Consider the following 25,873-nt stretch of genomic DNA (forward strand, 5'->3'; position numbering starts at 1 on the left):
TCTTGGGTTCTAGCTATCTTCCTGCTAATCTTTCTATTTTTACTAGAGAGGAGGCCCGGCTCTTGCTCATGCTAGTCTTGAACTCCTGAGTGCAAGAGATCCTCCCACCTCAGCCTTCCAGAGTGCTGGTGGTTCTTGAAGACACTGATTGCCACTATTTCTGCAGGACTCTATTTGGTCCCTTAAGATGTTCATACAGTGCTCAATCTCATGTGTATTGACCTTGGGAATTTTTAGGAGGATTTAGGGCAGAAACCCACCGGAAACAATTTGTCTCTGTAGGGATATCTTAAAGAATACCACTTAAAAAACCACTGGAATAGGGCGCCAATAGCTCAGTCATTAGGGTGCCACATGCACTGGGGCTTGTGAGTTCAAACGTGGTCCAGGCCTACTAAACAAACAAAAAAAATAATAACCTGGCATTGTGGTGGGCACTTATGGTCCCAGCTACTTGGGAGGCTGAGGCAAGAGAATCACTTGAGGTTGCTGTGAGCTATGATGCCACAGCACTCTACCAAGGGCAACAAAGTAAGACTCTGTCTCAATTTTTAAAAAATCACTGGAGGGTGGCACCTGTGACTCAAGGGCATTAGCCGCATATACCGGGGGTGGCGGGTTCAAGCCCGGTCCTGGCCAAAAATGCAAAAAAAAAAAAAAAAAAAAAATCACTGGAATACATCTGCAGAATAATGTTCTATGTTTCTTGAATAATGTTAAAAACAGATTCTTAATAATATTACGAGAAGGACTCTAGGAATTCAATTTAACTTTAAATTTTTTTTTTTTTTGAGACAAAGTCTTACTTTATCACCCTCGGCAGAGTGCTGTAGCATCACAGCTCACAGCAACCTCCAACTCTGGGGCTTAGGTGATTCTCTTGCCTCAGCCTCCCAAGTAGCTGGGAGCCACTGAGCCCAGCCATAGTATGTACTCTTAAAAAGAAGCACTACTTTTGATTTCAGGAGAGGTACGTTTGAGTGCCAAATCTTCCAGTTAATAGCTGGTGACTAGAGAGGACATAATACCTTCCCAGGACCAGGTACGATGGCTCATGCCTGTAATGCTAGCACTTTAGGAGGCCAAAATGGGAAGATCACTTGAGGCCAGGAGTTTGACACCAGCCTGAGCAAGATATTGAGGCCCTGTCTCTCTTTTTTTTTTGCAGCTTTTGGCCGGGGCTGGGTTTGGACCCACCACCTCTGGTATATGGGGCTGGTGCCCTACTCCTTTGAGCCACAGGTGCTGCCCTTGAGGCCCTGTCTTACAAAAAATATAAAAACTAGCCAGGTAATGGCATGCACCTGTAGTCCCAGCAGGTACTTAGGAGGCTGAAGCAGAAAGATTGCTTGAGTCCAGGAGTTAGTTTGAGGTTGTAGTGAGCCATGATCATTCCAGAGCCTGGGCAACAGAGCAAGACCCCATCTCTTAAGCAAGCAAGCCAGGATCCACTCCCACCTTCCTTCTCAGTAATGCTAGAATCTTGCTCAAGTATTCACCCTGTCCCCTACCTTAGGAGATGCTGACTCCATCCCCATCACCATAGAGTATCTTCCCCTTTCCCAATGATTTGGACAGGAATAGGCATTAGTCAGTGTAAGTTAGGATTCTAACTAATAACACTCATGTTAAAAAAGTTACTTGGAAAAAAACAGTGACGTAGCTGTTCCACATACCAGTGTTCTAATCTATAAAATGAAGGTGATACTGTCTGCCCTTTCTATCCAACATAGTCACTATAAAGTGCTTTTACATTTTGCAAAACGGAATATAGTGAGATGATGGTTTTATATCAAAGGAACTAAAGTAAATTGATTAGCTTGGGGAATTTCCTATAAACTATTATATTATTCTTGTATTTGCAAGTTGTGGAAATAGTTTTTTGTTCTTTTTTTTTTTTGGAGACAGTCTCACTTTGTTGCCCTTGGTAGAGTGCCATGGTGTCATCGTAGTTCACAGCAACCTCAAACTGTTGGGCTCAAGTGATATCCTCTTGCCTCAGCCTCCCAAGTAGCTGATACTGTAAGTGCCCGCCACAACACCTGGTTGTTTTTAGAGATGGGGTCTCACTCTTGCTCAGGCTGGTCTTGAATTCATCTCAGGCAATCCACCCACTTCAGCCTCTTTGAGTGAATGAATATGAATGAATACAGGCGCAAGCCCCCATGCCTCACCTGAAATAATTTTCTTTTGGAAAACTATTTCAAATGTATGCACGTGAGTGTCATGTACTTTAGTCATGCTGTGAATTTATGTATACATTCCTTCAGTCATCCCATTATACCCCAGGACTATAGTTGGTGTGGGGTAGGGCTATAGTAATTGGCAGGATGGTCACAGGCCCTGCCCTTATGAAGTTGCAGCTGCCAGTGATCTGCTGAAGTGCTCAAAACATTTTGGGCTCCCTCTGACTCACCTGAGAGGCAGTTTCTGAGCAGTGCAAGAACCAGTCTCATTCTATTGCTGCTAGGCTTTGGTGCTGAACCAATACTACTAGTTTGATTACATACCTTATCCACTAGACTTATTTTTTGCAAATTAACTATTCTTAAAGAAGAAGCATTTGGCACTATTGCGATGCGCAAAAGAACACAGCCAGGCTCAGAAATCAATTATATCCAGAAGAATGGTTAGAATCGTTCTTTTGAAGGCACCATTGCTACTTAAACAAATGCTTATTGAATATCTGTTTAAAAACCTACATTATTTTTCCATCCCAGGTGAAGAGTCTAGAATTCATTGCATTATAACGAGCAGCCTTCACATGTGGCAGTGATTGCAGTTGCCCCCCTATTATTCTGTCACTGTCATTGTGAGATGTGAGATGTTCATCTTAAACATCTAGGGAAGGGGAAAATTAACCACGCTTTAAAATCAAATAAAGGATTAATGGTCTTGAAATTTTAATACTAATTCTCAGTTTTTCGTTTCTACACAGATTAACCTCTCTTACTTAGAAGTAAATCTAGGGAAAGAAGATTTTATGAGTAATTGATATTAAAATGTTGAACTTGTGCATATGCTCTCATTTTGTCACATGAAAGCAATTTTGCTTTCCACGTCTTTTTATTTGAAAGAATTGAATCTCACATTTGTCAGATAAAATTGCTGCCTAAATTATCTGAGATGATTTTCACATTCTTTTGTGGAAATCAAAGTTTTTAAGGTTGTAGAATTAATTTGGAAGTGAAAATCCTGTGTTCTTTCTTCCAGGAGAGCTCGCTAATTGAACTGGAAGCATTAAAGTCCTCCTGAAAGCACTCAAGCTAATGAGGTAACAAAAGCCCAGAGGACAAAAATTAAGCAAAGCAGGTTAGTTCTTGAAATGGAACTCTTGAAATCCCAACTTGAGAAAATAAAAAGGCAGGGGGGAAAAAAACTTAAAATAAATTACAAATAAAAGATACTTAGGAATTTCTTTTTGTTTAATTATAGATTTAGTTTGTTCAATTATGTGCATTGCACAGATTGTACTACGGTCTTGAATTTGTAAAATATGCCTGATTGTTGTGTGTCTCTTCTCTCACTACATAAAAACATTTAAAAAAAAAAAATGAGAACTCCTCTTGCCTGTGTCTTACACGTGCAGGATTACAAACTCAGATGCCTACCAGGCCAATCCCGGAGAATTCTGCAAAGTGTAGGGACCCAGAGGGGTCAGCTGCCTCTGCATTCCAGTGAAAACTCAGTGCAGCTAACGTGTAGGTATTCAGAAGGACACTGTCTTGGTTTGGACTCCCCCAAGAACTGATTTGAGTACCAGTATTTATTTGGGAGGTGACTGCAGGGAGCATGGTGAAGGAATGGGGCAATGACATGGTCACCTGCCATCTGCCAGCCACTGAGGAGAGGAGAGAGGAAATTGTCTTGTCTTTCCAAGAGAAATATTTTGAGGGTTGAATTATTAATAGGAAACATTTAAAACTTCTTGGTAACTGTTCATAGACAATGGGAAATTTTTCTGATTATGAGTGGAACCCAGGTTTTCAGGTTGACTTTTTCTTTCTTTTAGGCATAGAATGCACTCTTTGGGAAATTATGGTATTAATATGTTCTGGAATGCAAGTCTCAGAGAGGAAAAGTTATACTGTTACTCTAGGAGGAAGAGAGAGGACCATATCCTTCTATGTAGAATAAATTGAGGCACAAGTAGTACAGCAGAATATGATTTGGGTTTGGAGGGGCAATGGTTAATACCAGATCACAAGCTAATTATAAATAAACACTATAATGTTGGCTTTCCTTAAAATACAAATTTTGAAGTGGCATAATCCTCCTAGTTCGTTTGTAAGGTCTGTGGTAACTCCTATATCCAGGTCTAAACTGAACTGCATAATGCCGGGTGCAGTGGCTAACGCCTGTAATCTGAGAACTCCGGGAGGCCAGAGCAGGTGGATTGCCTGAGCTCACAAGTTTGAGACTAGACTGAGCAAGATCAAGACCCATCTCTAAAAATAGTCAGGCATTGTGGCAGGTGCCTGTAGTCCCAGCTAATCTGGAGGTGGAAGCAAGAGAATTACTTGAGCCCAAGAGTTTGAGATTGCTATGAGCTATGACACCACAGGACTCTACCAAGGGTGACAAAGTGAGACTCTGTCTCAAAAAAAAAAAAAAGATAAACTGAACTACATATAAAAATCATGCCAAGCAGCCAGACACAGTGGCTCACACCTGTAATCCTGGCACTCTAGGAGGTTGAGGCAGGTGGATTGCTTGAGCTTATAAGTTTGAGACCAGCCTGAGCAAAAGCAAGACCCTGTCTCTACTAAAAATAGAAAAACTGAGGCAAGAGGATCGCTTGAGCCCTAGAGTTGGAGGTTGCTGTAAGCTGTGATGCAATAGCACTCTAACCAGGGCAACAGCTTGAGACTCTGTCTTAAAAAAAAAAAAAAAAAAAAAATCGGCTCAGTGCATGTAGCACAGTGGTTATGGTGCCAGCCACATACACCCAGGCTGGAGGGTTCGAACCCAGCCTGGGCCAGCTAAACAACAATGACAACTGCAACAAAAAATAGCTGGGCGTTGTGGCGGGCACTTGTTTGTCCCAGCTACTTGGGAGGCTGAGGCAAGAGAATCGCTTAAGCCCAAGAGTGGGAGGTTGCCGTGAGCTGTTATGCTACAGCACTCTACCCAGGGCAACATAGTGAGACTCTGTCTCAAAAAAAAAAAAAAAAAAAAAAAAATCATGACAAGCTTCACAGGGCTGCAGAGAGTAATTAAAATCGTTACTGTGGGCAGTGCCTACAGCTCAAAGGAGTAGGGCACCAGCCCCATATACCTGAGGTGGCAGTTCAAACCCAGCCCCAGCCAAAAACCACAAAAGAAAAAAATAAAAATAAATAAAATCATTACTGTGCTGGATCTTAAGGTTATTGCTTTTCTTTGACTTCCTTCTCAACTCCTTCCATGTTTATGAACCCACTCGGAGATAAATGTTTTACTTACTCTGCATTTGAGTTATAAAATGATTTTTATAAGTGAATTAATGAGAAAATAATGGAGATGAATATAAAATGCTGACACATAGGGCAGCCCCTGTGGCTCAAGGAGTAGGGCGCCAGCCCCATATACCAGAGGTGGTGGGTTCAAACCTGGCCCCGGCCAAAAACTGCAAAAAAAATTTAAAAAATGCTGATACATATGAAAATATGACTCTAAGTCTCTTCACACAGAGAGTACATGGAGTGCTCTTAGGGAAGTTCATTGCTCTTGTTTTTGTTTTAATTCAATTTAATTCTCTTCTGCTCAGTCTGCAGTACATTGGCTGCAATCATAGTTCACTGTAGCCTCAAACTCCTGGGCTCAACCCATCCTCCTGCCTCAGCCTCCCAAATAGCTGGGACTACAGATGCACATTGTTGCACCCAGCTAATGTTTTTGAAGGGGTCTTGCAGTGTTGCCCAGGCTGGTCTCAAACTCCTGGGCTCAAGTGATCCTCCCACATGGGCCTCCCAACAGCCGGGTTTATAGGTATGAGCCACCACGCCCAGCCATTGCTCTTCTTGAAACACTCTTTCCCTGTCCCCAGGACCTTACTGACTGCTCCTTCTCAGAGTCCTTTGTTAGCTCTCACCTGTGAAGTGACCTAGGGCTCAGTCTTCTGACCTCTTATCTCTACACATATTCCTTACATACTGATATCAGATGACTTTAAATACTTATGTATATTTCAATGACTCCCAATTTGAATATCTCTAGTCCAGATCTCTATTCTGAATTCCAGACTTATTATCCAACTTTCAATTAAAAATCTCTTGGATTTCTCCAGTAAGCACCTCAGTTACCATGTCCATATGGGAGTTTTGGTTCCTACCCACACAGTTCTGTTTGGATTTCCCCAAAAGCAGACTCTAAGACAAGAACAGTAGCTATGGGAGAGATGGGTAGATGGTTTGCAAAGATGATCTCAACAAGTCTTCCTTTCCTAAATGCCTGCTCCTCTTCAATGTGACTTTGATATCCTCCCATCAAGAAGTAGAATTTGGGTGGCACCTGTGGCTCAGTGAGTAGGGCACCAGCCCCATATACCGAGGGTGGTGGGTTCAAACCCAGCCCCGGCCAAACTGCAACAAAAAAATAGCCGGGCGTTGTGGCGGGCGCCTGTAGTCCCAGCTACTCGGGAGGCTGAGGCAGGAGAATCGCCTAAGCCCAGGAGTTGGAGGTTGCTGTGAGCTGTGTGATGCCACGGCACTCTACCGAGGGTAATAAAGTGAAACTCTGTCTCTACAAAAAAAAAAAAAAAAGAAGTAGAATTTATCTCCTCACTCTTTGAATCTGGTTTGGGGCCTATGACTTGCTTTGACCAAAATAATGCAGTAGAAGTGGCATTGTGGGACATCTGATCCAGGCTTCACGAAGCTTTGTAGCTTCCACTTTTGCCTCTTTGGGGTGCTGCCTTGAGACTTCCCTGTGAACAGTCCCAGTCTAGCCTCGTGGAGAAGAAGGTGGCCCGGGGAGAGCAATGAGCCATCCTTGAAGCCTCAAAGAGGCCTCTTCAATCAACCAGCTGACAGCTAGTCTATATTACCAGAAGTCACCTTAAACTATCCAGCCCCAGTTAAGCTGCTAGATTATTGTAGCCACTGAGTGACTCCAGGCAAGACCAGCATTAAGAGTCACCCAGTTGAGTCTAGCCCAAATTGCTGAATCATGAGCAAAAATAGTGGTTGGTTTAAGCCATTAAATTTTGGGGTAGTTTCTTATGCAGCAAAAGCTAACTTACACAGAAGGTTATCCCAGGAAGCACCGGTAAGTAAGAAAAAGAAAGGAGCCATTATTAAGATGAAGAGTGTTTTAGGGAGCAGGTTACTACCATGGCACTTAAAGCTAAATCCTGCTGGATAACCTCTGAGGAATCTTGTAGAAGACATCTCAGAATTGTTCCACCAAGGAAAGAGAAGCTAGAGAAGACAACTTAATCAATAACTCCCTACCTCATCCCTCCCTGGTAGAGGGTTCCCTGGGGGATTTTGGGGCCCAGCACTTCTGATTTGCTCTGCAGCCAGACTGAACAAATTCCCCTGACAGTGGAAAAAACCCCTGGGCAGACATTAGAGGGATGAGGGAGAGCTCGAGATGGAGCTGTCAACAGGGATGTCCAGCCTACAGATATTGGATGTTTTTGCTTATCTGTGATATCGGATATCATGAGGAATATGCGTGGAATATTTTTTGTGAATCAGCTTCTGTTAGTGTTTGTGTACTTAATGTGTAACCCAAGGCAACTCTTATTCTTCCAATGTGTGGCAGAAAAGAAAACACCTCTGGCTGCAAGTGAGCTCAGAGGAAATCCAGATGGCTGCATACCAGAACATTCATAGCATCTGAAACTCCCCAAACCCATTTCTTTCCAGATCTGCCCCAATTCAGTAAGTGGCAACTCCATCCTCTGGTTGCCCATGATAGAAAGTTCATCCTTAAAGGCTGGGCAAGTGGCTCTAGCCTATAGTCACAGAACTTGGGGAGGCTGAGATGAGAGGATTACTTGAGGCCAGGAGTTCAAGACCAGCCTGAGTAACAGTGAGACCCCTGTCTCTACAGACATAGTGATACATGCCTGTAGACCCAACTACTCAAGAGGCTGAGGCAGGAGGATCACTTGAGCCCTGGAAGGATTTTGGGTTTATAGTGAGCAATGATCACACCACTGCACTCCAGCCTGGGCAACAGAATGAGACCCTGTCTCTTAAAATACAAAACAAAACAAAAAACAAGAACAAAACTAAACCTGCAGATGAGGCCCTTCTTGTATGCTGAGCTCTGGGTATAAAACATTGGAAGGCAATGTCCTGCCATCAAGGATACAGCACCACAAGCAATTAAGATAGTGTACTGAGAAGTCTGAGCCAGCAGTGTGTGTAAATGCCCCAGAGTCAGGTTAAAGATGCCAGAGACATTCCTGAAGGCAATGACTGGAAGGAAAATGCACAGACCCCTGCCAGTCAGTCAGGATGAGCAAGTGGACCTCCATAGAAACAAGAGTGTCAAGTACCAGTGAGAAAATTATCACTTCAGAAATATATTGCGATGTGGACTGCTAAATTGAAACCGTTGTATTGAGGTCAGTCTGAATAAGTTAAGTTCCGTTACAGGAGTAAAATGAAGTAGCACAACTATCTGAGAACCTTCCTGTTTTTTTAGCTGTGCAACTGAATTGTGGTACCTAATGTTTAGAATTAGAGCTTTTGATTTTTCTAACTAGAAGTCTCCTAATGTTCATCCAGAATTTATCTCCATTTTCTCTGAATTCCTAGGTTTCTGACAGTTATGGCTTGATCAAAGGCACTTTTGTGTAAATGAAGTGCTTGCTGTAACATGAGTTGAAATGTGGTGGTTGTACTACTGTTACACTCACATAAGTGTTAGCACAGTTATATTCAGTATCTCTGCTTTTCTTCTCTGTGTCCCACCTATGACCAAAATGCTTAAGAGAAATCTTGGCCATCATTTCAACCCCATGTTACCCTGCAGGTCCTTCTCTCTTCTGAAATTAAGTATTTGTCCCTAACTACTTAGAAGAGTGAGTGGTCAGGTCCCTGTTCAGCCAGTTCAGTCGCCATCGGTGGGTGAACAGCTATCCTTGATGACGAGGGGTCCACAAGAAGGAAGCTGAGCCCCATCAGATGTTCCAGCAGAGGGAGGGACAACCCTGTGTAGGCCTAAAGTCCCTATACCTTTCATACGATCAAGATTTGTCCTCCTTTGGTAATACAAATGGGACTAACACAGTCAGCTGTAAATTGTTCTCTAGTAAGTCACACTAGAATGGGGAGTGCCTTTCTCAAGGAGATGCCATATAGTTACAAAGTTAGGTGGAAAACCATTGTCCAAAATCCATACCAGCACTCTGTATCTCAGGAGCAAGAAGAAACAGGCCCGCTCAGGAGAGGATGAGTGATGACTATTTCCTTGCAGCCAGAAGCAAAGTGTTTGCTGCGGTTGACTGGCAGAAGCTACTATGCCCACCATGGTGGATGTGCTATAAATTTAAAGATAGAAAAGATCCTATTGCAGAGGGTAGAAGCCAGGTGGTAATATCTATTAAGTAATATATTTTGTGTAGAGAATATATGGCAATAACTTTTTTTTATTTTTTATTTTTTGGCTTGGCACTTGTACCTCAAGCAGCTAAGGCACCAGTCACATACACCTGAGCTGGCGGGTTCAAATCCAGCCCATGCCTGCCAAACAACAATGATGGCTGCAACCACGGCGCCTGTAGTCCCAGATACTTGGGAGGTGGAGGCAGGAGAATTGCTTGAGTCCAGGAGTTGGAGGTTGCTGTGAGCTGTGATGTCACAGCACTCTACCCAGGGTGACAGCTTGACACATTTTTTTTTTGAGACAGAGTCTCACTCTGTCGCCCTCTGTAGAGTGCTGTAGCATCATAGCTCACAGCAACCTCAAATTCTTGGGCTCAAGCGATTCTCTTGCTTCAGCCTCCCAAGTAGCTGGGACTACAGGCGCCCACCACAATGCCTGCCTATTTTTAGAAGTGAGGTCTCGCCCTGGCTCAGGCTCATCTCCAACCTGTGAGCTCAGGAAATCCAGCTGCCTCGGCCTCCCGGAGGGCTAGATTACAGCAATAACATTTTGATTGTTCTCTAGTTGTCATGCTGTCCTGAAAATCCCACCATGTTACTTTTCTTTCCTCTCTTTTCCTCTCCCCTCTCCCTTCCTTTCCTTACCTTTCCTCCTCCTCCTGAACTGAAATAGGCTTCACTGAGGAATTTTGGCAAGTGCCTACTGATTGCCCACTTACTGGGAACAAAACATACATACAGCCTTGGGGGAGGTTTTAAAAGTTATTTTCTGAGCAGTGCAGAGCAGTGAGTGAAAATCAGGCCCTGGCCCTGCTTTCTTGGATGCCTGAAGACTGGTCCTCCGAGAGTTCCTCCTTCCATGTTTCCCCAAATCTCCTCTTCAACCGCTATTTTTCCTTCCTTCCTTTCCTCCTATACTCCCTTTTATCCAGAGTATCCGATACTCCTAACAAAAATAATTGAAAGCTTATCCCTTCTTTTTTTGTGTCTTGCAAATTTTGCATCTTCAGGCTTCTACTGACAATCAATATATTTTCTTGAACCCTCAACGTGGTTCCTCCTGGCTACTAGGAGAGGCATGGTAAGCCCAGGTCTTGCTTGCTTTCCCCCAGTCCCAACCCCAAAGGAGGGGAAGCTCTGAATCTGCAGAGGACAGTGGGACTGCCATTCCATGCTGGCTTCTTGCCAGAGCATGAAATTGAACACACCTCCACACCTAAGGAGGCATGTTCTTCTGAAACCTCATCTCTGAAAAGAAGTTTTCTTTTCTTTTCTTTCTTTCTTTCTTTTTTTTTTGAGACAGTCTATGTCGCCCTTGGTAGAGTGTTGTGGCATCACAGCTCACAGCAACCTCCAACTCTTGGGTTTAAACAATTCTCTTGCCTCAGCTTCCCAAGTAGCTGGGACTACAGGCACCTGCCACAACGCCCGGCTATTTTTTGGTTGTAGTTGTTAGTGTTGTTTGGCAGGCCCAGGCTGGATTCGAACCTGCCGGCTCCGGTGTCTGTGACTGGCACCTTAGCCGCTGAGCTACAGGCACTGAGCCAAAGTTTTCTTTTCTTTTTAAAACAGCTTTATAATTAACAATAAACTTATGTATATTTAAGTTGTACAGCTGCTTCTCCCTTAAGGACAGAGTAGCAGGGTTGTGCAAATACATGCGGGACCAGAAATGTTTCTGGAAAATACAATCTGCGCAAAGAAGTCTTATTCCTATAAACAAAATTTCTCACCTTAGTACCTTACATTCACTCTCCCCCACTGCCTAGCTCACATTACAAAGCCCTCTGACCTTGACTGACAGCAGAGGCATCCCTTTATTTTGCCCAAATCTGTGTCATCTGGACACTGGGGACAGTAGTGGATGGGGGAGCCCTGGTTTTACCCTGCTTCTACCCTGCCCTACTGTAAACTGAGATCTTCAGAAAGTTTGATGATATGTGTGCACATTTTGACTTAGACCAAGTGGTCTTTTATCCTCTGCCCTACTTAACCGGACAGTCACATTCCTGTAGTCACTGTTCACTCTAGACATCTGGCTACAGGGCCACAGAGGAGCAGGAAAGCATTAGCAGTCAGCTGCAGGGGCTCAGACCAGTTACTTACAAAGTGGGATGCATACACTCAAGATGGGAGGGGAGCAAAATGTCCCATTTGGTGCAGAAAAAAACACCAGCAATCAGAAATTTTCTACTAATTCTATTTTAAAAAGAAAGCTTTACCAAAACGTAATATGTGGATTGTCACCAGCTGCTCATATGATCCAGTCGGCAGACAGCTAGCTGAGTGCCACACTGGGACAGGACCCTTCACTTCCATCCACATGCAACTTGGCCATGTGCCTCAAGTTGTGTGTGTCTTATTAGGTGTCTTCACAGGTTATATTAGCAGCTTTCCAAAACCAATTCTTCCAAAATGGACAAGTGGCTGTTAAAGAAAATCCTGCAAAGAAACCTCAGACTGAGGATAATACTATTAACATTGCACAAGGGAACAAGAAAATGGGAGAGCACTTCTCCTGTATCTGCTACAAGTTCTTCATCAGCCACAAGAGTGATGTAATCAATTCTTAGTTAGGACTAAGTCAAAAATTCAAAATTATCAAGAGGCTTGGCACTGGTAGCTCATCGGCTAGAGCGCCAGCCACATACACCAGAGCTGGCAGGTTCGAATCCAGCCCGGGCCTGCCAAACAACGACAACTACGACCAAAAAATAGCCAGGCATTGTGGTGGGCGCCTGTTGTCCCAGCTACACGGGAGGCTAAAGCAAGAGAATCACTTAGGCCCAAGAGCTTGAGGTTGCTGTGAGCTGTGACACCACGACACTCTACCCTCGGTGACATAGTGAGACTATCTAAAAAAAAAAAAAAGTCAAGAAAACTATTGAAGACTATTGAAGAAGACTATTGAAATAAAGATTTACTCCATAATTAATAGCAAATCGTACCATGTATAAATACTGGATCCTGAGTGGTGAGCCTTATGGGGTATCTTTCTCAGCAGGACAGACATTTACATACCCAACACTGAGATACACTCAATTTAGAGCTAATCCTTCAAATTGCTTCATCACAAAGTGTTAAACCACCATTTTTTTTTTTTTTTTTGAGACAGCGTCTCACTTCGTTGCCCTTGGTAGAGTGCTATGGCATCACAGCTCACAGCAACCTCCAGCTCTTGGGCTTAGGCGATTCTCTTGCCTCAGCCTCTGGAGTGGCTGGGACTACAGGCGCCCACCACAACACCCAGCTTATCTTTTTGTTGTTGCTGTTGTTATTGTTGTTGTTGTTGCAGTTTGGCTGGGGCCGGATTTGAACCCACCACCCTTGGTATACGGGGCCACCGCCCTACTCACTGAGCCACAAGCATCCTAAGCCACCATTTTCAAAAATAAAGAAGCATATATATTTCCCCAAACTAGAAAAAAATGATAGCTAGTAGCAGACCTGAGGGTCACAGCCTAGTTTCTGAACACCATTTTTTCCATTAAAAAAGACTTCAGTGCCATGACTGAGGCAGAGGAAGTACAAGATAATCCGTAGACTTCTTGTTGTGACAGAAAGTAAGAGGTGGACAAAGGCTGATGGAAAAGTGTAGATAAAACATACAAACCAGCTTGTAGGGGCTCCTGCTGCCAAATTTAGGACAATCTTAACAGAACTTTTAAAATGTAATGGTGGGAACATGTTGTAACACTGAATACATGAAAACTTCCTGAGTCATAGTGATACTTCACATAAAGAGGAGCAGCAAGCTTTTCTTAACAGAGACTCAGATATTAAACAATGAATAAAAGAATTAGAAAATGGTCATATTGTAACTCCTAGTGTAATAGATGAGGGTCATCAAGGAATACTAAAACTATCGTGTGAAAATTTGTTGGGGCTCAGGATATTACCCCAGTGACAAAGTATCACCCTTGCCCCCATCAGATTACTTCAGAATAAAGGGATAATGGTGCCTTTGCAATGGAGATGTTTGTTGGATAGCCCTTTAACCAAGTGATCAAACATATTATAGTATCCATAATAATGCAATGAAATGACATTCTGTGCCTCTTCATGTAATGCCACACAAATTAGCTGTATAGCATTCTTTTTATTTTATTTTATTTTTGAGGCAGAATCTCACTTTGTCACCCCCAGTAGAGTGCCGTGGCATCATAGCTCACACCAACCTCAGACTCCTGGGCTCAAGCGATTCTCTTGCCTCAGCCTCCGAAGTAGCTGGGACTACAGTGCCCGCCACAACACTCGGCTATTTTTGGAGACCGGCTCTCACTCTCGCTCAGGCTGGTCTTGAACTCGTGAGCTCAGGTGATTCACCCACCTTGGCCTCGCACAGTACTAGGATTACAGGTATGAGCCACCATGCCCGGCCAGCTGTATAGCATACTTGCCCGTGACGCTTAACCTGAATCAAATTAAAGGAAACAATTAGAGAAATCTAAGTTGTGTATCAGGCTACAAGATGACTGAGCTGGACTGTTAAAAAGTAACTGTAACTGTAATCCTAGTACTTTGTGAGGCTGAGACGGGAGGATTGCTTAAGTTTAGGAGTTCAAGACCAGTCTGAGCAAGAGCAAGACCCCCCATCTCTACTAAAAGTAGAAACATTAGCCCATCATTCTATAGTCCCAGTTTATTGGGAGGTTGAGGCAAAAGGATCACTTGAGCTCAAGAGACTGAGGTTGCTGTGAGTTATGATAACACCACGGCACTCTATCTAGGGAGACAGAGTGAGACTGTCTAAAATTAAAAAATGGTTTAAGTATGGAATGAAAGACAAGATAGAGGGCGTTTAGCTAAAAGACTAAAGAGATATCATAACCAAATGCGACACTTGACATGATTAGGTCCAGGATTTGGGGGAACATCAATGATAAAAGACACTATTTGGGACAACTGGAAAATTTTGAAGCAGGACTCTGTTAAATAATAGATATATATTTTTGAGACAGAGTCTCACTATGTCACTCCTGGTAGAGTGCTGTAGCATCACAGCTCACAGCAACCTCCAACTCCTCGGCTTAAGTGATTCTCTTGCCTCAGCCTCCCAAATAGCTGGGACTACAGGTGCCCGCCACAACGCCGAGCTGTTTTTTGGTTGTATTTGTTATTGTTGTTTGGCAGGCCCAGGCTGGGTTCAATTGGCCACCTCTGGTGTATGTGGCTGGTGCCCTAGCTGCTGAGCTACAGGCACCGAGCCTATGTTAAATAATATTATTGTATCAGACTTCTTAGGTGTGATAACAGCACTGTGCTTATGCAGAAAGTCCTAGTTCTTAGGAGGCAACTACTGAAATACTTACAGGTAAAATGTCACGATGCACACTACATACTTTCAAATGATTCGTGGAACAAAAAGTGTGTGTAAAGACAGTGCAAATCTGGTAAAATGTTAATAATTAGTGAATCTAGGTGAATGGTACATGGATGTGCTCTTTAAAATTTTGAGTAAGTTCAAGTAATAAGGAAATTAAGAGTAATAAGGAAAGTCATTAGCAATTTATGTAATGTATAGAATGATTCAACTGCTATTGTGATAGACTTATTTATGTATTATTTTTCTAGAACATGACACGTATTTTTGGACTTCACAGAAACCAGATAAATTGAAGATGTAAAACACTGTGCATAGTGCATTTCCAGGTTGTTTGCTAATGCATATCAAGGTAACTAAGTAGACAGTGTCTGCTGTGTGATTAAAGGGAATCTTTTGGGATTCTTTTTTAATCCAGAGTACTTCTACTAAGGATTATAAATAAACTGTCACATTCTGATAGTTTAGAGAAGGTATTTACTATTTTTTTGTTGCTGTTTCTGGGTCAACATAGAGTTTGAACTGATACCATCTTCTGTTTTGAAGGTAACATTGTATAAAAGGAGGTAGAGTGGGAAAAATGAACTAGCAGAAGACCCTGGTCCAGATTTTGTCATTAACTAGTTGCATGATTTGCTTGTGTTATTTAATTTCCTCCTTAGTAAAACAGAAAGGATACTCTACCTGCCTCACAGGTTGGATGTGAGACTCCAGTAATACAATGTGAGATACTTTATATAGAGTTACACAAACAAAATATTCATATTTATGAATAAGCTGCTCCTTCCATATAGTTGCTGCTTTAAAATTCTCCTTCTAGTCCTCTTTCCTTAAAAGTGTAATTTCTAGGCTGGGCGCAGTGGCTCACACATGTAATCCTAGCACTCTAGGAGGCAGGGACAGGTGGATGCCTGAGGTCATGAGTTCAAGACCAGCCTGAGCAAGAGTGAGACCCCAGCTCTACTAAAAATAGAAGAGCTAGCTAGGTGTTGTGGCAGATGCCTATAGTCCCAGCTACTTGGGAGGTTGAAGCAAAAGGATTTCTCAAGCCCAAGAGTTTGAGGTTGCTGTGAGATATGATGCCACAGGACTACCCAGGGCAACAGAGACTCTGTCTCAAAACACAAAACAAAACAAAGGGAAAAAAAACATAAAAACACTGTCTAAAAAAAAGAGAGAGAAAAAATTAACCTGTGGTGAGCCACATGGTGATACAGCCATGCCTCTTGTAGTCTCGGCTTCTCGAGGCTGAGACAGGAAGATTGCTTGAGCCTAAGAGTCTAAGGCTGCAATGAGCTACGGGTGTGACATTGCACTCTAGCCTGGAGGACAGAGTCAGACCCTGTGTCAAAAAAAAGCATTTCCCAATGGCTTCAGAAGAATTAATGGTAGGCCCCAGTGCATGCTTCTGAGCTAATCCAGCCTACCCAGTTGGTCTGAGATCAGAAACTGGAGAGTCTGGAAAGAGGCAGAACCAGGCACACAACAGGAAATATTACTTCACAGTCTCCTTCTGAGAGAAAGAAAAGCTGAGGCAAAATATAATTTCTCTCCACTCCCCTGAGAGTAGAAAAAGTATACAAAACCTCATTAAACTATGGGAGAAAGAGAAGTCCTAAAAATTTCTTGATGAGCAAAGAAAATTAATTGTATAGTATTATGTATATATGTCTCCAAAATGTCATTGGTATTGTCTTTATTTAGTGGACTATTTTACATTAGTGAAGTTTTATTTATTTATTTTTTTTTTTGAGACAGAGCCTCAAGTTGTCACCCTGGGTAGAGTACTGTGGCATCACAGCTCACAGCAACCTCCAACTCCTGGGCTTAAGCGATTCTCTTGCCTCAGCCTCCCAAGTAGCTGGGACTACAGGCACCTGCCAGAACACCTGCCTATTTTTTGGTTATAATTGTCATTGTTGTTTGGCAGGCCTGGGCTGGATTCAAATCCGCCAGCTCTGGTGTACGTGGCTGGCGCCTTAGCCACTCGAGCTACAGGCGCCGAGCCTGAACTTTTTTTTAATGTATTGATTTTATTAGGTTTTCTCTTGCCCTATGTTGGTCCTTCTGTTTCCCATGAAGTGTTTCAGCTCCTTAGCTATACACACTCTTAGCACATAACTTTTCAGGAACATAACTTTTAGGGCTGGCAAAAGGATACTGCAGTTGTTTTTTTTTGTAGAGACAGAGTCTTACTTTATGGCCCTCGGTAGAGTTTCGTGGCATCACACAGCTCACAGCAACCTCCAACTCCTGGACTTAAGCGATTCTCTTGCCTCAGCCTCCCGAGTAGCTGGGACTACAGGCGCCTGCCACAACGCCCGGCAATTTTTTTGTTGCAGTTCAGCTGGGGCCGGGTTTGAACCCGCCACCCTCAGTATATGGGGCCAGCGCCTTACCAACTGAGCCACAGGCGCCGCCCAATACTGCAGTTTTTTTATTCCGTCTGAGCATTATGATGGTGTAACAACATAGCTAATTTTCACAATAAAATAGACCATGTTTCTCTTTATTAGTCATGCAAGATGAATAGACATAGTTGAACCTCTGTAAGTTGACCACAAGGACTGTAACAAACAGAAGTGGTCAACATAAGGAATCAGGCCTACTGTACCGATATACACATGTGGTGCATGTCTGGTCTATAAAAATTAGGTCAACTTAAGGAGGTTGTCAACTATAGAGGATTTCAAAGCAACCCAATTATATTAAAATACAAAGCTTTAGAAACATTGATATAGTAATATATGTGCTTTTTAATTAATTCATGAACTGACAGTATTCTTCCCATGGAATTTTCAAGGGCTGTACTAGAGCAGAACTTCAGGTAACCAAAAAAGGAGTGGAGATTTTGGCATAGGAAACTATAGCACTGATCAGCAACGGTGAGTAGCATCACAAAAGGAAAGGTCATGAGACAACATGTACTCTCTCATGGAAATACACACACATGACCAACTATGAAGGGTTCTTTCCAAAAACACAAAGTATGAATCTATCAGAGCCTACATCTAACTGCTAATATACAGGAAATATGGAGGACAGACAAACACATTAAAGGACAAAATCAGGCTGGGTGCGGTGGCTCACACCTGTAATCCTTGCACTCTGGGAGGCTGAGGCTGGTGGATTGCTTGAACTCACGAGTTCAAGACGACCCTGAGCAAAAACCAGACCCTCGTCTCTACTAAAATAAAAAACTGAGGCAAGAGGATCGCTTGAGCCAAGGAGTTGGAGGCTGCTGTTAGCTATGACGCCACAGCACTCTACCCAGGGTGACAGCTTGAGATTGTCTCAAGGATAAAAAAATGTGTAAGACAATAGCATAAATATGAACACTGCTAAATAACTGGTATTAAGGAATTATTATTCTTTTTTTGTATGTGTGATGATGATGTTGGAATTAGGCAACAAGAGGATGTTTTTATCATTTAAGGATACATGCTAAAATATCCATGAAATATGTCTGATTTGCTTCAAAACAACAGCAGGTAGTGGGTGGGAGTAGAGGAAAAAAGCTCAGTTGTGAGTTAATTGTTGACACTGGATGATGGGTACACTTAGAAGATAGGACAAATGACAAGAAATAGCTTCCTACAAGGCCAAAACCTCATTTTCATTTTTCTTTAATATATGTTAAATGTTGAAAAGGGAAACAATAAAAATAAAAAACTAAATCTCTTTTCCACTACCTACTGCCAGGCTCTTTTCCCAGAGGCAAACTCTCTTACCTTTTTTTTTTTTAAATCTTTTCAGAGTTAGATAAATCATGCATATTATTTCTTGACTTTTGACAGTTATATAACAAATTTTTCTTCAGCATTTTTATCTCCTTCTCTTATTCACAGTTAGAATTTGCCAAAGACCACAAAGTATTAGTTTTTACAAAAAGGAAAAAGTTGTAACAACAGTAAACATTCTAAATGTTGGTATATCTGCTTTGATAGAGGTAACTAGGAATTCTTAACAAACCATGGGCTTTTAAACATTATTCAATATTGTTAAATGGATTCTTAATATTGGGGGGGGGTTTAAAATAGAATTTTAAAAACCAACTATATACCATGACCCTGATATTTTTCCCTCTGTAGAAACAAACCAAAAAAATGCTATAAAAGTTATTTCTGTAACTTTGTTTTCTTTTTTTCTTGAGACAAAGTCTTGCTCTGTTGCCCATGCTAGAGTGCAGTTACATCATTGTAACTCACTGTATTCCTGGGCTCCAGTGATCCTCCTGTCTCAGCCTCCCCAGTAACTGGAACTACAAGGTGCCCGCCACCATGCCTGGTTAATGTTTTTACTTTTTGTAGACAGGATTTCACCATTGCCCAGGCTAGTCTTTTCCAAAGAATAATACAGATAAGTTAGCCAATCACAGGCCACATTAGGCCATCTTATAAGTTGACGGAGAAGGCCTAGCACATTAGGATGATAGTATTATAGTCTAAATCTTGTCATGTAAGTTGAAAAAAACTTCATTTCACAAGGACTTGATCCCCCTCTAAAACAACTATTAAACACACGCTTATATACACAGTATGTGATGGTTAAGAAGGGAGTATATATTTTTTAAAGCAGTAAGGCCACTTATATAATGATATTTATTGCCTAAGTCCAAATGTTGAAATCTTTGCATTCTCAAGTTAATTCTAAAACTCACTGGACCAACTGTTCAGTGAGAAAAATGTCAGATATCCTTAAAGAAATGCTAATTTCTTTTATTGTGTAGACTAAATGGAATAATTCCTAAAATTTTCTATTATATATAAATGTGTGTATATGTGTATATAAAATAATGTAATCCTCCAATAAATACCCAGACCATTACTTGTGCAGAAATAGGTAATATGAAGTCACTAGGGAACCCAGTAACATTATGTAAGGAAAAAAGAGCATAACCCTCTTCTTGAAGCTAGGTTAATCATGCATAATGGAAAATCCCATTAAGAAAAAGAATTGTGGAGTAAATTCAGATAATACAAATGTATAAAATTTTCAGTTACCTACCATCTGAAAAACATATTTGATTTAATCTTCTAATTGACTTTTGACCATCACTATAATGCCACCTGCTAAAATAATATTTCAACTGTCAATTTGATAGGTTTTTTTTTTTTTTTGATAGGTTTTTTTAAAAAAAAATAGTGACACTGCATAGAATAATTTGCAACTGCTAGTCTTTTTTTCTTAAGTTTGGCTCTGTGTTTATCAGATCATTATCTATAAAAAAAAGTGGCTCAAAAATTATTTCTAACAAAATAATATTTAATCACTTTGTATCTCATTTAAATAAAAGTATATTAAAGTTTCCTCAGGAATATTCTGTTCTCTGACACTATAATTTGAATATAGTGTTTGAAGAGTTTTTCCATACATGATTTCATCCAATCTTTCCTACAACCACCCAAGATAGGTACAATCCCAGTTTTTTAAAGATAAGAAAACTAAAGATTGGTCCTAAAGCCAAGCCTTTCGTGACCAAAGCCCACACTTTCCCCATGAAACTGAGAAAAGACAGAATGTGGAGTGAATCCTTAGAGGCAAATACTATTACAATTAGTGAATTGTGTTTCACAAGTTCCCAATAAGTTGGAAGGGAAATGCTTCTAATCCCATGGGTACTCATTTTGAAGTAATTTTAAGTGTAATTAAAAACCATATTCACGTACTCATTCAAACTTATTATTAAGTACCTACCTATGTGTACAATCCTGTGTTCAATATTAAGGGAATACAAAAATTAATTTTTTCTTTTTTGAGACAGAGTCTCACTGTGTCACCCTCAGTAGAGTGCTGTGACATCACAGCTCACAGCAACCTCCAACTCTTGAGCATAAGTGATCCTCTTGCCAAAGCCTCCCAAGTAGCTGGGACTACAGATACTCACCACAGTTGCAGTTGTCATTGTTGTTTAGCTGGCCAGGGCTGGGTTCAAACCTGCCAGCCTCACTGTATGTGGCTGGTGCCCTACTCACAGAGGGCGCTGCCCTACAAAGATGAATTTTAAATGGTGCCAACTCTCAAGGAGTTTACAATCAAATACAAACTGTAGGAAAGAAATTGCAAATAAATATGTGACCCTGATTGAGAAAAAAAATCACCTTATTTCCTAATTTAAAGCATAAATTGGCTTGGTGTCTGTGGCTCAAGCGGCTAAGGCACCAGCCCCATACACCTGAGCTGGCGGGTTCATATCCAGCCCAGGCCCACCAAACAACAGTGACAGCTATAACCAAAAAATAGCCGGGCATTGTGGCAGGCGCCTGTAGTCCCAGCTATTTGGGAGGCAGAGGCAGGAGAATCGCTTGAGCCCAGGAGTTGGAGGTTGCTGTGAGCCTGATGCTACAGCACTCTATAGCCAGGTGACAGCTTGAGGCTCTGTCTCAAAAAAAAGAAAAAAAGCATAAATTGCCAGCTGGGAAAAACTGCTACTCTGTATATACCTTTATTAGTTTATCTTTTTTAAAAGATGTTGATTGTTTTTAGGCAAGAAAATGTCTTGTCCTTATGATGTCTGTGATTTGTTAAATAAGAAAAATGATAGTTCAAAAAATCAAATTAACATCATGTACTGTTATATTCTGTGTTTGCAAATATGTACATAATATGTGAAAGCTGAACACAACTAGGTTAGCATTAGAGTTAAATCTGAATTACACTGGAAATCTGCCTTAGACAAGTTATTAGGCACAATTTTATCATATATAAAAAAGGGATGTTTACCTCTGATTAAGATTATAATTCACAGGTGCCATGATTATTTCCATCTGTAATCATATACAGGCTTAATAAAAAAAAAAAAAAAACTAGGGCGGCGCCTATGGCTCAGTCGGTAAGGCGCTCAGTAAGGCGCCGGCCCCATATACCGAGGGTGGCGGGTTCAAACCCGGCCCCGGCCAAACTGCAACCGAAAAATAGCCGGGCGTTGTGGCGGGCGCCTGTAGTCCCAGCTGCTCGGGAGGCTGAGGCAGGAGAATCACTTAAGCCCAGGAGTTGGAGGTTGCTGTGAGCTGTGTGAGGCCACGGCACTCTACCGAGGGCCATAAAGTGAGACTCTGTCTCTAGAAAAAAAAAAAAAAACTAGCATAGGCTGGGTGTGGTAGCTCATGCCTATAATCCCAGCACTTAGGGAGGCCAAAGCAAGAGGATCACTTGAGGCCAGGAGTCAAGACAGTCTGGGCAACAGTGTAAAACCTTGTCTCAACCAGGATTGCTTCTGGCCAGTTGGACACCAGCCTGGGCAACTTAGTGAGACCTGTCTCTATAAAAAATTAAAATATCAGCCAGGTCTGGTGGTATCTCCCTGTAGTGCCAGCTACTCAGGAGGCTGAGGCAGGACGGCTGCATGAACCCAGGCATTCGAAGTTGCAGTGAACTATGATTACATCGCTGCACTCCAGACTGGGTGAAAAAGTAAGACCCTGACTCTGAAGAAAAAAAAAATTAACTTGCTAGGCCTGGTGGTGTACAACTGTAGTCCTAGCTACTTGGGAGGCTGAGGCAGGATGATTACTTAAACCTGGGAGTTTGAGGTTACAATGAGGTATGATCAGGTCACTCACCTGCACTCTAGCCTGGCCAAGAGAGTGAGACCTTATTGCTTAAAAAAAATTTTTTTTGGAATAAAACTAGGGATAAAAAGAAAATGTGAGGATAATCTAACAGTAAGCTCTCAGTGCAAAAATGAATGTAAATTTGCAACTATTTTTTCTATATTATTTTTCTAGATTATCTTATCTCAGATAAGAGACTTAAATCACTTAACAAAACAAGTTTAAAGATTCATTTCATGAAATGTATTGCAGAGAAAAAGAATGGGCAAATAGTATATTTAAAAATATTTATTGATTCCTGCTTTTTAGAAAATTTTTAAAAAGAAATCACCAAAGGCCAATACTTCTCTCTGCTCTCAATACTAAGCCATTTTTCCCTACCAAAAACAATAATGTTTATTTTTATAACTAATCAGTTTATGACAGCTGTGATTCTCAAACACTTTTAAAAATATGAGTAAGTTCAAAGTTGAAAAGAGACCATATGTAGTGATCCAAACAACTGAATATTACTCTAACTGACCAAATGATCAAGCAGCTGGATTCAGCTTTCAGGCTACAAAGGACTTTGCTCAATCAACTGCCCTGTATATTGGGGAGGTTTCCCCTGCATGTTCTTAACAGCACAAGTTAGGCTGTTGATTCTCATACTGCAAACAATAGGACAAATATAGAGAAGAGACCTTAGGATTTAGTTTTTATTCTTCAACTGATTTCTCTTCTCCGCTTTCTTCATCAGCTTCATCTTTTTCTTTGCAAGAATCTTGGCTGTTGGTATCAGCAAAATAATGTTCTTCCTCATTCTCTCTTTCTTCTATGTTTTCTTCTTCATTAAAGCTAGAGGAAAAAATTTATCAATCTTTCAAAGAGAAAATGAGTTGGTTTAAGGATAAACAAACCTTTTGCAATGTATGCCATTACGTAGCCAGTCTTTAAATACATGAGTTCTAATCTGTTATCAAGAAAACTCTATAATAAAGTGCTAACCGGGAAATTAAATATTCCTGAAAACTAACCTATTTCAAAACTTGAGTGATTGACTTTTTGAACTTTATCTGAAAGCATGTTATTATTTTCATTATTTATGTCAGAGATCTAAATTATTCTGCTTTATAAACAAAATATTCATTCCTATGTAATAACTTTTAATGTGTCAAAATGTTAAAATATTATGATTGTTTTATACCAGTTCACATGTATTCCATTAGATAAAAGAACTTTTTAAAATAAACAGAACAGAATTATATGCTTTCTTGCAGGTAAAAATTTTTTCAAAGGCAAACCATTCAGATCTTACAGATGTTACCTTTCTTTATCTTCAGTGGAACTTTCTGTCTCTTGATTGCTGAGGTACTCAAATACTTTTCCAGTTTGGCCTTTCTCTGAAACAAACTCATCAGATATTCCTAGTGCTTTTAGGGTGTTAGAATAATGCTTTTCTGCTGCCATTCTTGCATTTTTCTATAGGAAAGACAAACCTTTTTAGATGAGAACAAAAGACATTAAATTTCCATTAAAAATGTTTCCATTTAAATGGATTAAAAGCGCCAGTGAAAATTAAGCTCAAAATCACAGTTGGTTGAAAATATGCATACCCTATGATCAATAATTACAATCCTAGGAATATACCTAGAGAAATTCCTACATATGTGACCCAGGAGACATATACAAGAATGTTCAAGATAGTTTTGTTTGTAATAACCCAAAATTGGAAACTACTCAAATATCTATTAATAGTAGGATGGATAAATAAATTGTGGTCTAGTCATACAATAGAATAAAATAAAGCCAAGAAAATGGATGAACTATAGCTATATGCTACAACATGGATGGCTCTCACAAATATAATACTGAGCAAAAGAAGCAAAGCACAAACAAATATACATATTATGATCTATTTATATAAAATAGGCAAAACTAAACTATAATGTTTTTGGATAGGTACCTAAGTGGTAAACAACAAAGTGTTTATTTCAAAAGCTAGAACAGTGGTACCTCTTAGGGAGAGGTAGAAGGTTGCAATCTGTGAGGGGCACACAGGAAGTTTCTAGGGGCTGGTAATGTTCTATTTGTTAACTTGGGTGTAGCCACATGAGCATTGTCTATAATTATTTTCTTTATACTGTACCTAGGCTTTTTATTTTCATTTTTTTGGAGACCGAGTCTCACTTTGTTGCCTTGGGTAGAGTGCCATGGTGTCACAGCTCACAGCAACCTCAAACTCTTGGGCTTAAGCAATTCTCTCGCCTCAGCCTACCAAGTAGCTGGGACTATAGGTGCCCACCACAACACCTAGCTATTTTTAGAGACAAAGTCTCACTCTGGCTCTGGCTGGTCTTGAACTTGTGAACTCAGGCATCTATCTGCCTCAGCTTCCCAGAGTGTTAGGATTACAGGCATGAGCCACTGTGCTGGGCCTTGTACCTAGTTTTTTTTTTTTTTTTGCTTAGCAGGCCTGGGCCAGGTTTGAACTTACCAGCCCTGGTGCATGTGGCTGGTACCCTAACTACTGAGCTACAGGTGCCAAGCCTGTACCTAGGTTTTATATACTTTTATGATGATAGAAAGATATAGATGTAGAAAAATAAGAAAATAAGTCCATGTGACAGCTGGTTGTCAGAGGATTCTCTTATGTGCCTACTATAAATTTTATTCTTTATAAGCCAAATCCCTAACCCATCAAAGATGATACAGTCATCAGTGATGTTATCTTCACTCCGTGGAGGAAGCACGAGATATGGCAAAAAGAATATGGATTTAGAACTGTGTTCCAATCTCTGGAATGTTATTTCCTGGTTTTGGGGTCTGTTGCAGTTGTAATGACCCTCTGATACTTGGAATAGTTAGAAGTCATTACAGTTCCTGAGACCACAGGTCTTATGGAGCCACAAGGTGTCTGAGTTCACACTTAACCTTAGTTTACTCGTAACTTCTATGAATGGAAATGAACTAGTATAGGGCCAAGAACTGCCCTTTAGATCTCCAACTAAAGCAAGATGATTAGGAATGGCTCAATTCCGATGCACCAGTCGGTATTAGGTAATGCAAAGGGATGAGCACCCAGCCTAATAAATTAGGAAACTAAGACCACCATCCCCTCTAGGTTAAATAGTTTGCCTAAAGTCTAAGTCTAGTGGGAGGTAGGATCAAGTCTCTTGACCCTTTTCCCAGGTCTTTTCCACTCTGTCGTGCTGGTTAGTGACAGTCCCGGAGACTGAAGGTGGCCCGAAGCCTGACTTCAGCAATGCAAATATCCAATATTTGCCTAACCTGGGGACTCCAGCATAATGAGAGACCACAGTGTTCCACAGAGAAACAAAAAATAGCAAAGAATGATAACAATGAATAAAACTATTACAGTGCAATTCTTGATACTCTGAAAAACTGAAAAAGGACTTAAACTGCTATTAAATTGTACCCACTGTAAATAACAACAATTTTCAGAAAAGTAAGTA

General features: G+C 41.1%; 1 protein-coding gene across 6 annotated transcripts in view; it reads right to left on the reverse strand.

The window, feature by feature from the left end:
• Positions 1-13,650: 13,650 nt before the first annotated feature.
• Positions 13,651-25,873, reverse strand: part of FAM161A (FAM161 centrosomal protein A) — a 32,858-nt gene continuing 20,635 nt past the window's right edge. For 2 of the 6 annotated variants that reach the window (XM_053589862.1, XM_053589865.1), the window contains 2 exons: positions 23,725-23,879; positions 21,073-23,255 (listed from right to left, as the gene is read on the reverse strand). In XM_053589862.1, the coding sequence (XP_053445837.1) occupies positions 23,117-23,255; positions 23,725-23,879 (294 nt within the window). In that variant the 3' untranslated portion in view covers positions 21,073-23,116. Of the gene's footprint in view, positions 13,957-13,976; positions 16,208-21,071; positions 23,256-23,724; positions 23,880-25,873 lie in introns of those variants that run through there. The other 4 variants (XR_008379715.1, XM_053589863.1, XM_053589864.1 and 1 more) reach the window with 4 other exon arrangements.

This window comes from Nycticebus coucang, chromosome 4 (genome assembly GCF_027406575.1).
Source record: "Nycticebus coucang isolate mNycCou1 chromosome 4, mNycCou1.pri, whole genome shotgun sequence".
NCBI lineage: Eukaryota > Metazoa > Chordata > Mammalia > Primates > Lorisidae > Nycticebus > Nycticebus coucang.